Source organism: Aegilops tauschii, chromosome 6, assembly GCF_002575655.3.
Source record: "Aegilops tauschii subsp. strangulata cultivar AL8/78 chromosome 6, Aet v6.0, whole genome shotgun sequence".
Classification (NCBI taxonomy): Eukaryota; Viridiplantae; Streptophyta; class Magnoliopsida; order Poales; family Poaceae; genus Aegilops; species Aegilops tauschii.
Window position 1 is genome coordinate 458,746,681 of NC_053040.3, and position 16,686 is coordinate 458,763,366.

The window sequence follows — 16,686 nt, forward strand, 5'->3', positions numbered from 1 at the left end:
TTTGAAGTCCCGATTCTAAGCCGTAGAGCATGGCACACTTAATTATAGAGTAGTCATCAGACCGCGTCTGTCAGACGTTCAAAGCGTCTACATTAGCGGGAGGGGGCTTTTCACCTAGCGGTGCATCAAGGACATAATTCTTCTGTGCAGCAATGAGGATAATCCTCAAGTTACGGACCCAGTCCGTGTAGTTGCTACCATCATCTTTCAACTTAGCTTTCTCTAGGAACGCATTAAAATTCAAGGGAACGGTAGCACGGGCCAATGATCTACAACATAGATATACAAACACTATCAGGACTAAGTTCATGATAAATTAAGTTCAATTAATCATATTACTTAAGAACTCCCACTTAGATAGACATCCCTCGAGTCATCTAAATGATCACATGATCCATATCAACTAAACCATGTCCGATCATCACGTGAGATGGAGTAGTTTTCAATGGTGAACATCTCTATGTTGATCATATCTACTATATGATTCACGTTTGACCTTTCGGTCTCAGTGTTTTGAGGCCATGTCTGTACATGCTAGGCTCGTCAAGTTTAACCTAAGTATTCTGCACGTGCAAAACTGTCTTGCACCCGTTGTATGTGAACGTAGAGCTTATTACACCCGATCATCACGTGGTGTCTCGGCACGACGAACTGTCGCAACGGTGCATACTCAGGGAGAACACTTATACCTTGAAATTTTTAGTGAGGGATCATCTTATTATGCTACCGCCGTACTAAGCAAAATAAGATGCATAAAAGATAAACATCACATGCAATCAAAATATGTAACATGATATGGCCATCATCATCTTGTGCCTTTGATCTCCATCTCCAAAGCACCGTCATGATCTCCATCGTCACCGGCTTGACACCCTGATCTCCATCGTAGCGTCATTATCATCTCGCCAACTATTGCTTCTACAACTATCGCTAACGCATAGTGATAAAGTAAAGCAATTACATGGCGATTGCATTTCATACAATAAAGCGACAACCATAAGGCTCCTGCCAGTTGCCGATAACTTTTACAAAACATGATCATCTCATACAATAACTTATATCACATCATGTCTTGACCATGCCCTGCAAAAACAAGTTAGACATCCTCTACTTTGTTGTTGCAAGTTTTACGTGGCTGCTACGGGCTTCTAGTAAGAACCGTTCTTACCTACGCATCAAAACCATAACGATGTTTCGTCAAGTTTGTTGTTTTAACCTTCAACAAGGACCGGCCGTAGTCAAATTCGATTCAACTAAAGTTGAAGGAACAGACACCCGCCAGCCACCTTTATGCAAAACAAGTTGCACGTATGTCGGTGGAACCGGTCTCATGAATGTGGTCATGTAAGGTTGGTCCGGGCCACTTCATCCAACAATACCGCCGAATCAAAATAAGACGTTGGTGGTAAGCAGTATGACTATGATCGCCCCAACTCTTTGTGTTCTAATCGTGCATATCATCTACGCATAGACCTGGCTCGGATGCCACTGTTGGGGAACATAGCATGCAATTTCAAAAAATATCCTACGATCACGCAAGATCTATCTAGGAGATGCATAGCAACGAGAGGGGAAGATTATGTCCATGTACCCTTGTAGACCGAAAGCGGAAGCGTTAGCTTAACGCGGTTGATGTAGTCGAACATCTTCGTGATCCAACCGATCAAGCACCGAGCATACGGCACCTCCGAGTTATGCACACATTCAGCTCGATGACGTCCCTTGAACTCTTGATCCAGCAAAGTGTCGAGGGAGAGTTTCGTCAGCACGACGGCATGGTGACGGTGATGGTGATGTGATCCGCGCAGGGCTTCGCCTAAGCACTACGACAATATGACCGGAGGATTAAACTGTGGAGGGGGGCACCGCACACGGCTAAGAGAACAATTGATGTCCTTCGGGGTGCCCCCTGCTCCCGTATATAAAGGAGGAGGGGAGGAGGCCGCTGGCCCTAGGGAGCGCGCCATGGGGGGAAACCGACTAGGACTCCTAGTCCAAGTCGCCCCCCCCCCTCCTTCTCTTGGAGGTGGAAAGGGGGAAGGAGAAGGAGAGGGAGAAGGAAAGGGGGGCTGCGCCCCCTTCCCCTGGTCCAATTTGGACTGCCCATGGGGGGACGCCACCCCTTGTGGGCTGCCCTCTCTCTCCCCTATGGCCCATGTAGGCCCATTACCTTCCCCGGGGGGTTCCGACAACCCCTCGGTACACTGATAAATATCTGAAACGCTCTGAAACCATTCCGTTGTCCGAACACTATCATCCAATATATCAATCCTTACCTCTCGACCATTTCGAGACTCCTCGTCATGCCCGTGATCTCATATGGGACTCCGAACAATCTTCAGTCACCAAAACACATTACTCATAATACAAATCGTCATCGAACGTTAAGCGTGCGGACCCTACGGGTTCGAGAACTATGTAGACATGACCGAGACACATCTCTGATCAATAACCAACAGCGGAACCTAGATGCTCCTATTGGTTCCTACATATTCTACGAAGATCTTTATCGGTCAAACCGCGATGACAACATACGTCATTCCCTTTGTCATCGGTATGTTACTTGCCTGAGATTCGATCATCGGTATCCTCATACCTAGTTCAATCTGGTTACCGCAAGTCTCTTTACTCGTTCCGTAATGCATCATCCCGCAACTAACTCATTAGTCACATTGCTTGCATGGCTTAACATGATGTGCATTACCGAGAGGGCCCAGAGATACCTCTCCGGTACTTGGAGTGACAAATCCTAATCTCGATCTATGCCAACCCAACAAACACCTTCGGAGACACCTGTAGAGCATCTTTATAATCACTCAGTTACGTTGTGACGTTTGATAACACACAAGGTGTTCCTCCGGTATTCGGGAGTTGCATAATCTCGTAGTCAAAGGAATATGTATAAGTCATGAAGAAAGCAATAGCAATAAAACTTAACGATCATAAGGCTAAGCTAATGGATGGGTCTTTTCCATCACATCATTCTCCTAATGATGTGATCCCGTTCATCAAATCACAACACGTGTCTATGGTCAGGAAACTTAACCATCTTTGATCAACGAGCTAGTCAAGTAGAGGCATACTAGGGACACTTTGTTTTCTCTATGTATTCACACATGTATCAAGTTTTCGGTTAATACAATTCTAGCATGAATAATAAAAAGTTATCATGATATAAGGAAATATAAATAGCAACTTTATTATTGCCTCTAGGGCATATTTCCTTCATGGCAAACCGCAACATAGTTAGATTTTTTTTTGCTAGCAATAATCAAAATCAATGATGAGATGATGGCAAAGATTAAGAATATGATGGGGGAGTGCAGAGTACATGTCTTGAACCAACCTTGTAGTCCTTGAAACTTTTTGACACATCCAAGAAGTGATCAGATTATATATCCCATTGTCCTTGAATTTTTTTGACACAAGCAATAAGTGATCGGATTATTCCGATATTAGCAACCTATGCCTAAGAGCATTTATCAAATATAGGTTCCGTATGCTTCTCTAAATAAACCAAGTAGGGTTCTTGTGCCCAACTAGTGTTTGAAAACAAAGGTACTGCATCAGTCAAAGATAATAAAGTTCCAAACAACCTAGATGACATGATAAAAACAGAGATACATTGCTGCTTCACATGATAAAAACATGGAAACTAAGTAACTGATATTTATTCTAGAAATGTGCATATTATCACAAAAATCAGAAATCATAAAGCCAATCACAACATACTATGTGTAATCACAACATACCATCATGGCTTATCTGACTCCAAATATTCTCGCAAACGAACAAAATAAACAAACTCAAATTGAACTGAAATAAGGTACGCAAATCTCTCTGTCGTCTATATGATCAGCTAATGTAGGTATGTACTGAGTGGTTGCTACTTGTGAGTTGCGTTGGGATTTCCTCGAAGAGGAAATGATGAAGCAGTACAGTAGAGCTAAGTATTCCCTTCAGTTAAGAACCAATGTTATCAATCCAGTAGGAGAACCACACAGAACCTCATTAGCAGCACTTGCACACACAAAAATAAATACTTGCACCCAACGCAAACAAGGGGGTTATTAATCTCCTCGGCGGTTACTTGCAATGATTAAATCTCGTAGTGGTAGGTAATAAGATAAATTGCAAAACAAAATAAAAATAAATAAAATTGCAGCCAGGTATTTTTGTGTTTTTATATATGATAAAAGTAGACCTGGGGGCCATAGTTTTCATTGGAGGCTTCTCTCTCGAGCACATAACACATGCTGGGTGAACAAATTACTATTGGACAATTGATAGAAAAGCGCATAGTTATGATGATATTCAAGGCAATGATCATGTATATAGACATCACGTCCGAGACAAGTAGACCGAATCCTGCCTGCGTCTACTGCTATCATGGTTTTAAATAGCGAATAGCAGGCTGGTAGCGGATTGGGGTTCGCGTAGCGGAATGCGGATAGCGGGCAATATTGCGGGCACTATGTCCACGTAGCGTATTTGTAAAAACACTAGATTATTGTGTATATTTCTAGATCATTAACAAAAAGTAACAACATTTAATTTGAGCAATAGCAGACGCTATTGTGGCAACGCTATTGCGGACGCAATAGCAGACGCTATCTTTGCTATTTGAAACTATGACTACTATTACTCCTACCACCGACCACTATCCAGCATGCATCTAGGGTATTAAGTATAAAACAGAGTAACGCCTTAAGCAAGATGACATGATGTAGACAAAGTAAACACAAGCAATATGAATAAAACCCATCTATTTATCCTTAATGGCAACAACAAAAATACATGTCCTTTCTCTTTCTGTCATAGGGATGAAGCACCGCAAGATTGAACCCATCACAAAGCACCTCTCCCATTGCAAGATCAATCAATCTAGTAAACAGATAGATAGGAAAGAAATACAATACTATAATAATCATGGATAAAAGAATTCAGAAAAGATTCAATTAATATTCCTAAATAATCTGATCATATACACATAATTCATCGGATCCCAACAAACACACCGCAAAAGAAGATTACATTGGATAGAACTCCAAGAACGTCGAGGAGAACATTCTACTGAAGATGAGAGAGAAGCCATGTGGCTACTAGCTATGGACCCATAGGTCTATGGTGAACTACTCACGCTTCATAGGCAGGGCAAGAAGGATGACGTAGAAACCCTCTGTGATCGATTCCCCCTCCGACAGAGTACCGGAAAAGGCCTCCATATGGGATCATGGAAGAACATAAACTTGCGGCGGCGGAAACAGCGTTTCGGGTGACTAACCGGTATATTGGGAATATTGGGAATTTATAGAGGTGAAATTAGGTGAAGAGGTGCCGTGAGGGGCCCACAAGCCTGGGGGCGCCCCTCCCCTGGGGCGCGACTAGCGAGTTTGTCGCTCCCTCGTGGCTCTTCTGATCTTCTCCGGAACCTTCACGGGTCCCTTCTGGTCCAAAAAAAAAATTAATCCAAAGTTTTTTCTCCGCTTGGACTCTGTTTGATATTGATTTTCTGAAAAGCCAACAACAAGCAAAAAAAAATAGCAACTAGCATTGGGCACTAGATTAATAGGTTAGTCCCGAAAATGATATAAAATTACACATAAATGCATATAAAACATCCAAGATTGAAACTATAATAGCATGTAATAATAAAAAAATTAAAGATACGTTGGAGACGTATCTGTGGTCTTGGGCGTGGCAGCAGGTTGTGCGAGTAGGGGCAGCAACGACGGCGTCTCCCATGCTCTGGCTCTTGGCCTCTCCTGGTGGCTTACTCTACGGCAGGGATCCCATCATCTATTATTGTACGACTCAAATCAACATATGCTTGGATTCTTTTGTCAGAAACAGATGTAGTAATTAGTACACTTGAGGCCTTGACATGTAAAACCAAAGCATGCATACATGTTTATCTCCTTGGCAGTCCAAATATCTTACAAAGCCGACTAAAATGATATTAAAATAATTCATTTGTAGAACATAGAGAGTTGGAAGATATACCTAGGTTACCTATAATAGAGAAATGAGCAAACCGACATAGTTCGTCTTGACTGGGATCATGCCACTTCAGAGCAAAATTTGCATTTCTACTTGTGTGTCTTGATGATATATTACTCAAGCAATGAAGTTAGCAATAGAATGGCAAGAAATGGACTAAAACGATTGTTTATATTGTGTAACAAATTTGACAGATCAAATATAATGAGGAAATATGCCTAGTGATCTAGTGGGGACAATGAAAACATGTTTCCTAACACAGTGCGATGGTGATGATCAAACGATGGGGGAAAATAGCTCAATTTATAGATTGCCTGTTGTAGTGAAAACACATAATCAAGAACTTGTCCACATAGTAATAAACCAAAATTTCAGTGTAAGATCTAGTAATTCCAGTCTATCTAGGACTGCTCAAATAATCAAAAACTTGCCAAATAAGCAATCAATCAAAATTGCAAAATGGTTACACTCAATTTCTGACACAAGAGAAAAGGATGGTCAACATGGATGTGTCCCAAGCGAGCCAATTCTTATGCAAGCTCATTAATATATACTCCCTCCGTCCCGTAATATATGATCATTTCGCAAGCTATCCATAATATAGGATCATTTCGCAAGCTAACATAGCTTGGGAAAAAATGATCTTATATTATAGGACGGAGTGGGTAGGTTTTTGTAGTAGCCAACAACCATGATTATTGCTTTTCTTTTCATGTTGTTTGAAATCATTTAATTAATCTGTTGCTTTTGTTGTCTAGTTTATCTAGTAATTTCAGCGTAAGATCTAGTAATTCCAGTTTATCTAGGACTGCTCCACTAATCTGCGGCTACTCCGAATAAACAAAGCAGAAGGTGTACATATTCGCGCAGACACGAACATGTTCCGATCACCTAAGCCTGCCCGACACAGCATCTTAAGGCCCTGTTTGGTTCAGCTTTTATCGACGGTTTCCGCTACCGCGCAGCAGAATCTGAACCAAAGGGCGAACCCAGCAGAATCCGGTTCCAGAAATCCGCTGCCAAAATCTGAACCAAAAGCGGAAGTAACCCAGGACGCGCTTTTCAAAAATCTGATTCCGCTGCGGACCAAAATCTGAAGAAGTTGTATTAGCTGGTTTGCCAAATGACCTATATTTTTTTCACATCAGATTTTTCACAGCTATTTTTCCACAACAGATTTTTCACAACTGCTTTTAGAAATCCACAACCGAACCAAACAGGGCCTAAGCCCTGCGCGATTTACTAGCATCCATAAACTTTCATAAATAGCAAGAATTGAACAGCAAAAAGATCCTTGTTGCTACTGCCTCACATACTAGAGGAGGAGGACAACGGGTGAGAAGGTCGTCGCTCCATATGCTCGAATTAACTGGATCTGGTCCTCTTGCTCGTCATCTCGATTTGTAGGGCACATCCGCTCGAGGTTGTCGTCTGTGATTTAGGCGGCCAAGCTAGCGACATGATTGGGTTAGTGGTCGGGACATTGCGGTGGAGAAGTGAAGATTTTTTTTTTGTTTTGAGAAACGGAGAAGTGGAGATAGGATGAGCGAAAAAAAAAAAATTAACGAAGCGCACCGCCCTCTCATTATGGGCTGCCAAAAGAAGCCCAGTTTACGTGTTTCGGCCTCTGGGGCAGCAACCCACAGGACAGCTGGGCCAAATTACACATAGTGCGGCACAAATCGCTTTACAGACAAGATTTCACTGCTAGGAACGTCCAGACCGTGCAAACAGACGGACGAAAACAGTAATCACTGAGAGACATGTCCTTAATTGTAATTAAGAGGGGACACATATATATAAGATAGACATGTGTAATTGATCAATCAAAATAATCATGACATAGGTTGAGATCATGTGATATAGGCACGCAGTACATTTGGTGGGTTTAACAGTGTGAATTTGCACTCATGTATAGAAACCGTCCTAAGGAATCTAGTAACTTTATTTCTGTAGGCGAAAATCAAGTGGATGTAAATCCCGTAGAAATTCTCCAAAACTATTTCAAATCAGATGAGGTCAAAGTTGAAGTTGTGCATCTTGGGTCAAGATGACAAGCGAACTATATATTCAAGCAAGAATTAAGGTTAGCCGCCTGCGAGTTTGACTTGTGGGCACGTTCTTTTTGTAAGTCATCACATTATTGCCCGTGATTCTAGAGAGTTGACGAATTTTTGGCATTCAGAAGCTCATTCCTAGTCTTTGGCGGGGTGCATTCAAAAGCTAGTTTTGTATTCACTTTGACATTGAGCGCACATGGTTTGACTTTGAAGGCTCATTCAAAAGCTCTTAGTCATGTGGGTTTTGCATTGACTTTTGAACGTTCCTAGCATTAACTTTGAACGTGTAGCTATATAGGTAGCTAGCATTCAAGGCCTTGGTTAATCACCTCGATCGTGTCCTGGTACCACACACATTATTAGTAATTTAGTGGTTGCAAGAGCTTAGCGATGGTGCTCACGACGCTTCTCCTCCTAGGGCTCTTGGTCGGCCTCGCTGGCTCCAGCCCTCCGCCGGCGACTGTGGTCTGTGCTCACGGCACGTCCGACTGCACCGTCTCCAATGCGTACGGCTCCTTCCCGGACCGCACAGTCTGCCGCGCGGCCAACGCCACCTTCCCGCGCACCGAGAAGGAGCTGGTCGCGGCTGTGGCAGCCGCCGCGGCGGCCAAGGGCAAGGTCAAGGTGGCCACCAAGCACTACCACAGCTTCCCCAAGCTGGCCTGCCCCGGCGGCAGCGATGGCACCATCATAAGCACGGAGCGGCTCAACCGGGTGGTGAGCATCGACGTCGCCAAGGGGTTGATGACGGTGGAAAGCGGCATGGTGCTCCGGGACCTGATCAAGAAGGCCGCCGCCAAAGGGCTCGCGCTGCCGCACTCGACCTACTGGTCAGGGCTCACCATCGGAGGCCTGCTGGCCACGGGCGCGCACGGCAGCTCGCTGTGGGGAAAGGGTGGCGCCGTGCACGAGTATGTCGTCGGGATGAGGATTGTCACGCCGGCGCCAGCCAGCCAAGGGTTCGCGGTGGTACGGGAGCTCAGCGCCGACGATCCTGACCTCGACGCGGCCAAGGTCTCCCTCGGCGTCCTTGGTGTCGTTTCCCAGGTATGTACTCCCTCTTTGTACTAAATTATTTTGCTGCTTACCACGTGACACATGTGGTAAATAATCCAACCAATTCAGCAAAAAAAAAAATTGCTGCTTCGGATGCATGCATGCATGCATGTAAATTGTAGGAGTAACAGAGTGCAAAATGTGCCACGATACAAAATGTGCAGGTTACGCTGGCCTTGCAGCCCATGTTCAAGCGGTCAGTGACGTTTGTGACTTGCAACGACTCGGACTTGGCGGAGCAGGCCGCCAAGTGGGGTAAGCTCCACGAATTCGCCGACATGGCGTGGCTGCCCGAGCAGCGCAAGGTGATTTACCGCAAGGACGACCGCGTGGCCATCACGTCGGCGGGCGATGGCCTCAATGACTACCTACCCTTCCGTCCAAACCCAACGGCCGCGCTCATCACTGCCAGAGTCACAGAGGAGCTTCTTGAGAAGAATATCAACGCTGTCGCCCGGTGCAAGGCGGCAAACGCGACGGTATCTTTGTTTGAGACGGCAGCGTACGGCTTCACCAACAATGGTAGCGTCTTCACAGGGTACCCTGTGGTGGGGTTTCAGCACCGCATGCAAGCGTCTGGCTCATGTGTCGACAGCCCGGGAAACACCTCATGCTCGTGGGACCCGCGCACCCGGGGAATCTTGTTGGGCAACAATGGCTATAGCATCACGCTCTCTAGGGCGTCGGCATTCATCGCCGACATGCAGCAGCTTCGTGACCGCAAACCACTAGCCTTCTGTGGAATCGACGCCAAACTAGGTATACTCCTCCGCTACGTCAAGGCATCCTCTGCCTACCTCGGCAAGGAGGAGGACTCGATCGACTTCGATATAACCTACTACCGGAGTTTCACCAAGGGTGAGCCGAACCCGCACTCTGATGTGCTCGATGAGCTTCAACAGATGGCGCTACGCAAGTACGGCGCCATGCCTCACTGGGGCAAGAACCGCGACTTTGCCTTTGAAGGAGCCATTGACAAGTACCCCAAGGCCAGCAAATTTTTTGAGGTAAAGGGCAGGTACGACTCCGATGGGATCTTCTCGAGCGAATGGAGTGACCAGGTGCTGGGTATCAATGGGAGCCCGGTCATCGTTGAGAAGCGTTGCGCCATCGAGGGGCTTTGCGTCTGCTCAGACGACTCGCACTGTGCACCAGAGGAGGGCTACTACTGCCGGCCGGGGAAGGTGTACACAGAGGCGAGGGTCTGCTCATTCGAGTCCGCCATCTGATGTGTTTAGAAGGATACTTTTGTGAACATGATGTGTTTCCCTTTCCTGGTTCATTGTGGCCTGTGGTGATAAAAATAAACCGTGTCCAATCAATGTGAAGTTGTTTCTTCACCGGGATGGTTGTTGGTTGGTTTCAGGGGATGTAGTGTTTTCCATTTTGGTTTATGTTGTGTTGTCCTTGAACAGTGCTCCTAGTTTAATTAATTAGGATTGTCGTATGAAGAAAAAAGATTGGTAGTTTTACTCGAATGCCCTGTCCTGCCCTGCGAAGAGTAACTGATGCCACATAAAACACATCTAACGCCTCACGGAACCCCATATATATCATAGCTAGCTGATGAATTTAGCAAACCCCATATATATCATCGCTGGCTGATGAATTTTAGCAAACCCCATACCATATATACACTCAAGTCAAGGGCTCGATCTGTAACTTCCATGTCCACATGATACTGTGAGTAGTGAATAAGGCCTAAATTGATATAATCATTATCCCAGTACAACCATATGCCACCACTACGTTCATCATTACCAACTCCATAACTAGAACCACACCCTAAAATACTCCCTCCATCCATAATATAAGACGTTTCAACGATATTGTGGGACAGAGGAAGTACGTGCTAAATTATCCACTCTTTTTTTTGAGTTTCAGCGATACAACCAATAGTGTCCCAAATCGCAAAGCTATTTTAAGGCAAGGTCGCTTCGTTGTCAATCGCGAAACTGTTGAGGACGCGGTGCAGCCTCCGGAGCCGGTTCAGCTGGGGCTCGTCGCAAGCATGCATGCAGGATGGCATCTCGTCAGCTCTAAGAGCATCTCTTGCCGATGGTATGGTGTGTATCTGATTTTCTAAATTTTACCTAATATAGGTTTTATGATGTAAAAAGATTGGTACTTCTACATTGATGTGAAATTCTGTCATAGGTATTATTGTGAAATCACCCATGTAGTTCATGTAAAGAATTATTTGCGTTTACGAGCAGCTTTAACATGTGCGGTCCTCTTTTCACATGAGAGGTAACAACTTCTGTTCCGTTTTCCAATCTTGCATCGCCTGCTCATCTTGGTATGCCAGATCAGTGATGAAGTAATAATTTTGTCTAGCTGCATGTTGGAATGGAGGAATTTTTAACAGCTCAATCCTGTAGCTGTAATGTCAGCATGTGTGTGTGCGCACGCTCATGTTTTGTAATGTTGTTTCCTCAAGACACGGGCATAGATTTTCTCTACTCTTATAAAAATGAGAGTTGGTGATGATGGTGTGTCTGCCATCATGCCATCCTCACCGTCCGATATGAAATCTAAGGCTGAGACAGAGACATCACGCCGCGCCGAGTAGTCTACTTCCCTCGCGAAAGAAACCGAGTCTTCGAGAAACCCTCCCGAATTCCTCACTGCCGGAATCTCGCGCCGGTCAAGCTCTATTCTATGCGCACGCGCCCCAGCCACCCCGTCCGGATCGTGAGGATTAGGGTTCAGCGCCAGCTGCTGCTGCCTACCGCCACGCATGCGCGCGCGCCCCGGTCACCCCGCCTCCTCTCGAATAGGGATGATTAGGGTTCGACGCCAGCTGTTGTTGCCTACCGTGCGGTGGCGGAGGAGAAGGAAAGGGAGATGGATGGGCTCCTGTAGAAGCTGAAGGGGATCGACGCCTACCCCAAGGTCAACGAGGACTCTACAAGCACACGCTGTCTGGCGGCGTCGCCAGGCTCGTCTCTGTCCTTGTCATGCTGCTCATCTTCGTCTCTGAGACAAGTAAGTGAGGCTTCTCCTTCTCTTCAGCCCGCAATGGCATCGCCGTGATGCGGAATCGAGGTCCACGGTCCAGAAAGTTCAGAAGCCTTCCATCAAAAGTCAGTGGTCTAGGCCGCTTTCCTTGACTTTGAGTTGGATCTCATTCTTCTTCCCGGCACAAAAAGATGGTAGACTTCATCCGGGCACGCTGTGCGCCTAAGTGCGAAAAGACAGTGCAAGCTTTGTTATGCCGAAACCTAAATGTAAAGTCAGCAACGGCGTTTAAGGGACACCGACTCCCATTATTTTCTCCAGGCCTGCTTTGGCTAAATCGACGGTCCAATTATACTACTACTTGCTAGGTGTCATTGGGAATTAATGGGTTGTGCCAGATCGGATTGGGGCGACGCTCGATTCCAATGACGTGGATTTGGTACCGTCTGCTTTAAATTGAATGTTGTGCAAGATTTCTAGATGCTTTTGGGTCTCTCTGTGGTAAATTTCTTTTCGGTTTGACAATGGTGATCCATTGGGCCAAGCAATGTCTTTGCCTTCCGGGGAGGGAATGTCAGGACCCTGACAAGAGAAGCTACTGAAGTTATCTGAAGAAACCTGAAGATAGAAGAGGATAACTGACGAACTCTGCAGCAACGTTTCGCCAGTTATCTGACGATGGAGATGCGAGAGCATTAATGAAGATGGATGGTTCAGATGCTAAGTAACTGGAGTACGAGGACCAATGTAATTCAAATAGTATTGTGTTAAGTGTGCTTTCGTTTCACCCACTGTGATTTGCGGCAGCTCATAAGCGGAGACCTCGCTGAAGGGAAAGTAGGAAGGAAAGAACATTTATCATATTTGTAGTTAGTCTAGCTTTCGTCCTCTTGTATCAGACCAAATCAGGGTATCTTTGAGTAAATTCCGACCACAAATTCGTGAGGAACACCATTTCTGTGTTGAAATTAGTTCGATCCCCATCCAGGTCCTCACATGGAAAAGGTTCTATTTTCTGGTTGAGCTGTTGCAAGATTCTTCAAAAGATGTACAGGTTTCTGTTGCCAGATCCAAGAAATTGGTCATTTTTTCAGAGCAGAGATGTGCATGTGATTCATACATTTGTGTGATCGAAGCCATAGTCTCTCCTTAACATGTGAATTTGGGAAATGCTTAGAAACAAGTTGGCTGTGGATCTGCAAGTTACTAAACTATGGATTTAGCCTTTATAATTGACTCTTTGTAGAAATTTGTACTTCACCCTTGGTTTTATCATATTAGTGAAAAATTAGTGATCGGATTCAGCTGGTTGAGCAAAGTGAACAAAAGCTGAACCGGTGCACTAATACTTCAAAAAGTTGACCGTTGGCTTTATCATATTAGTGAAAAAATTGTATTTTGTTTCTTAATGAGTCTTTTTTACTTATCTAAATAGATTTGGACCCCAAAAACAGAGTAGTTTGTACTTCATTCACTTTTTTTTGAAGTATACAGTCAGTCGAATATATGTACATTACAATGATCGGAAATTTTGTACCACAAATTTGCGCTCAGTTCATTGTTAGGTCATGCAAAAAAATAATGGATAATTTTGGTCGCAAGTTAGCACCTTCTAGGCATTTAAGTTTTTTGACATTTTAAATCTTCAATTGTTTACGAGGCTAATCTTGGTAATTAACTATGTTGCACGGACTTTCAACGTGTTCCAACTTTTTCAAAGTATTATCTGATTGTCACTTGACTTGTCATTCTATCTTTTGTAACTGATGGATTTTTAAACATGAAAGATCGTATACTTTGGTTATTTCACTTCCCACTGATAAATGGATGGGGGTGTTTGTCACATAGCAAGCCTCTTTGTCGATCTAGCACAAAAAGAAATATTGGAAAATTGCAGGATTTTGTGTTAAGGATATACTCACATAGAAGTTGTGATATACATTGTGAAAGAAGATGTTAACAAAATTTGCAGAAGTGAGTTATGTTTTTCATTTTAATTTATGTAACACATCTTATGTATGAACCAAGTTTAAATGTCCACTCTTTAATGTATTTTGTCATCATTTTAAAATATTTTGTTATGCTTGATCTCTACCATCATTATCACTGAAGGTCACAACATTTGTTCCGTTGCAACGCACGGGCAACTTGCTAGTGTCTTATGAATTTTCACTTGTGTGTCTCATGCTCATGTCAAGAATATTGCTATAAACGTTTGTATTCTTGAGCTCTTTTACGGTGATTGAAGAGTTACGATTTGTAATTTCACGTCACTCCATATCTGAAATTTTCTGACCATTAGATCTGGGAAATCACTTAATTTTTTTTCATTCATAGTTTTTTTTTTCGTTCCTCACAACACGTTCAGAGGCCATCCCAACGCACTAATGAGTCGGATTCCCCTCGCATAGCCTCTCGTGCGCCGTTCGGATCATCCCCACGCGGCGGCCCCAATCCAGTCGAGAAGCAGCAGTCCGGGACCTGGCTGTCGCTCCTGCCGCCAAGATTCCGCGTGCAGGCCCTAGGTCGCGGCGCCCCTGCTCCCTACGTTGCAGGACCTTGCTGTCGCTCTTGCAGGCCCTACCTCGCGGCGCATCCAATCTGCCTGCCGGCCAACCCTGTACGTCGCCATCGGGAGCTTTGCCGGCAAGGCGTGCAACGGGTCCGGTCTACCCGTGCGGCCAGACTCCTATCCAGGTTCGTCTCCCTCACATCCCTTTTCTTGTTCTTGATTGATACCTTGAAAATATGTTGGCTTCAACTCTGAGTAATGAAGGACTGGTAAACACCAAAATTTGTTCTCTTTCCCGGAATTAATCAATTCCCAGTTCAGTTCCTGCTCTGCATTTTCTTGTTTTGGGATTCAGTACAAATCGTTGCACACAAGGAATGCTTGCATATCCAATTAATCGAACTGCTGCTCTCCGCCGTATGCCGGATACCTTGCCCACTACATGTAGGTGCATACATGTTGTACTAGCTCCTCTGATGCTCATGTTGGCGCCGTGCAGACGTTGTCCCATGGTGTGATTGCCACTCAACTAAGTACTACTGCTCCTCTGATCCGCGACCAGCTGCTAGTTTAGCCTACCAAAATGTCTTATATTTTGGGAATAGAGGTAGTAGTTCATATCATAAATTATTTAATTATACTTTCTACAAATTTTAGTGCTGAAATAAAATAATACTGGACCATGAAAGTGGCTAGAGAACAAATGAAATCTTGTCATCGGAATGTGATACTTCAGTACGAATGTCCTCTAATGCTGTTTGCTGTTCTTAGGGAATTGTTCGTAAGGAATGGAGATCTATCTTTCCTTTAAAATATCTACTCCTATTGAGTTTTACTAGCACATATGCCCGTGCGTTGCAACGGGAAAGATTTTCTTTTTGCGTGAAGCAAAGGGAAAGATAATTGATGTTTCATCGGAAAAAAGGGTCTCCACAATGGTAGGCGAGAGCAAGGGGTTATGTTCTTCTCGCTGGACATGTTTTACAGGCGAAATCTTGATAGTGGTGGGGTTGGTCGGCATGGTGGCGAGCACCCAACGCCTTTTTTCCTCTGAGTCTGACACCATCTCGGGGTTATGCCTGCCTCCTCATTTGGTGGCTGCGCGATAACCTTCAGGACAGGGTTGCTTCGACCACTCTATCCTACGACGGTGTAACCGGGTGGGTTATTAATTGCAGCGCATAAATCCTGTTCATTAGCATAAGCAGACATGAATGTCCCTTCTTTTGAAGGTTTATACTCTTTGATTATTTTAGTGCTCAAGTGCTTATAATTTTAATCTAATTAAAGTCAAACAACATATTCTCTTCTATTGGCATGTGCCAACAATTTCTTTCATTTATAGTCAACCACCATAGAAACCGTTAACTAATGGCCAGCGCGAATATTAAAAAAAAATGCTATAGCATCAGATTAGAAATATTTTTATTTGAACATTAAAAAAATATGAAATGGCGAATAATCTTGGAAATGTGAACAATTTTTTAACATATGCCCGTGTGTTGCAACGGGAGAGACAATATGAAACAGGAACATTTTTTGAAATTTACAAAAAAAATTAGAAAACATGATCCTTTTTATAAAATCACTAATATTTTTGAATTGGTGATTCCTTTTTTAAAATGGGAACATATTTTCAACATTCAGAACAATTTTAGAAAATGGATTTTTTAGACACGGACGTTATATTCAATTTGCGAACATTTCAGTAAAACAATAATATCTTTAGAATTTTGAACAATTTTTAAAATGTAACTGTTTTTTGAATATCTCAAGCAAATTTGAAAAAAAACTATATTTTTTAAATTTTGAACAACTTCTCGAGCGAGAAAATAAAATTCCAAAAAATATTCAAAAAGTATTTGTTTTAAATTTCTGGAAAGTTTTTGGAAATTTAACAAAAATTGAAATTCTGGAAATTTTGTGGAAAAAAATAAAGTTGAATGGGAAAAGAGAAAAAAGTAAACAGGAAAGAAAAAGTAAAATAATAAGTAAAGGAAAACGAAAATGGGCCGGCCCAGTCTTGGGCGCCCTGTGCGAAGGTCATACTATACGGCGCACAGTGCGGCAAATGGTGTTTTACCCACTACGTGGGCT

The 16,686-nt window shown here is 43.8% G+C and overlaps 1 protein-coding gene across 1 annotated transcript; it reads left to right on the plus strand.

Moving 5' to 3' along the window:
• The first annotated feature begins 8,414 nt into the window (after positions 1–8,414).
• LOC109759156 (L-gulonolactone oxidase 2) lies at positions 8,415–10,615 on the plus strand. The gene is made up of 2 exons (XM_020317985.3): positions 8,415–9,107; positions 9,281–10,615. The coding sequence occupies exons 1-2, from the start codon at positions 8,451–8,453 to the stop codon at positions 10,343–10,345; spliced, it is 1,722 nt and encodes a 573-aa protein (XP_020173574.1). The 5' UTR covers positions 8,415–8,450; the 3' UTR covers positions 10,346–10,615.
• The last annotated feature ends 6,071 nt before the right edge of the window (positions 10,616–16,686 follow it).

Bases quoted from the DNA above. Each gene is read 5' to 3' on its own strand.
- LOC109759156 (XM_020317985.3), top strand. From the start codon at position 8,451: ATGGTGCTCACGACGCTTCTCCTCCTAGGGCTCTTGGTCGGCCTCGCT. The intron at 9,108-9,280 runs GTATGTACTCCC...CAAAATGTGCAG, and splicing joins TCCTTGGTGTCGTTTCCCAG to GTTACGCTGGCCTTGCAGCC.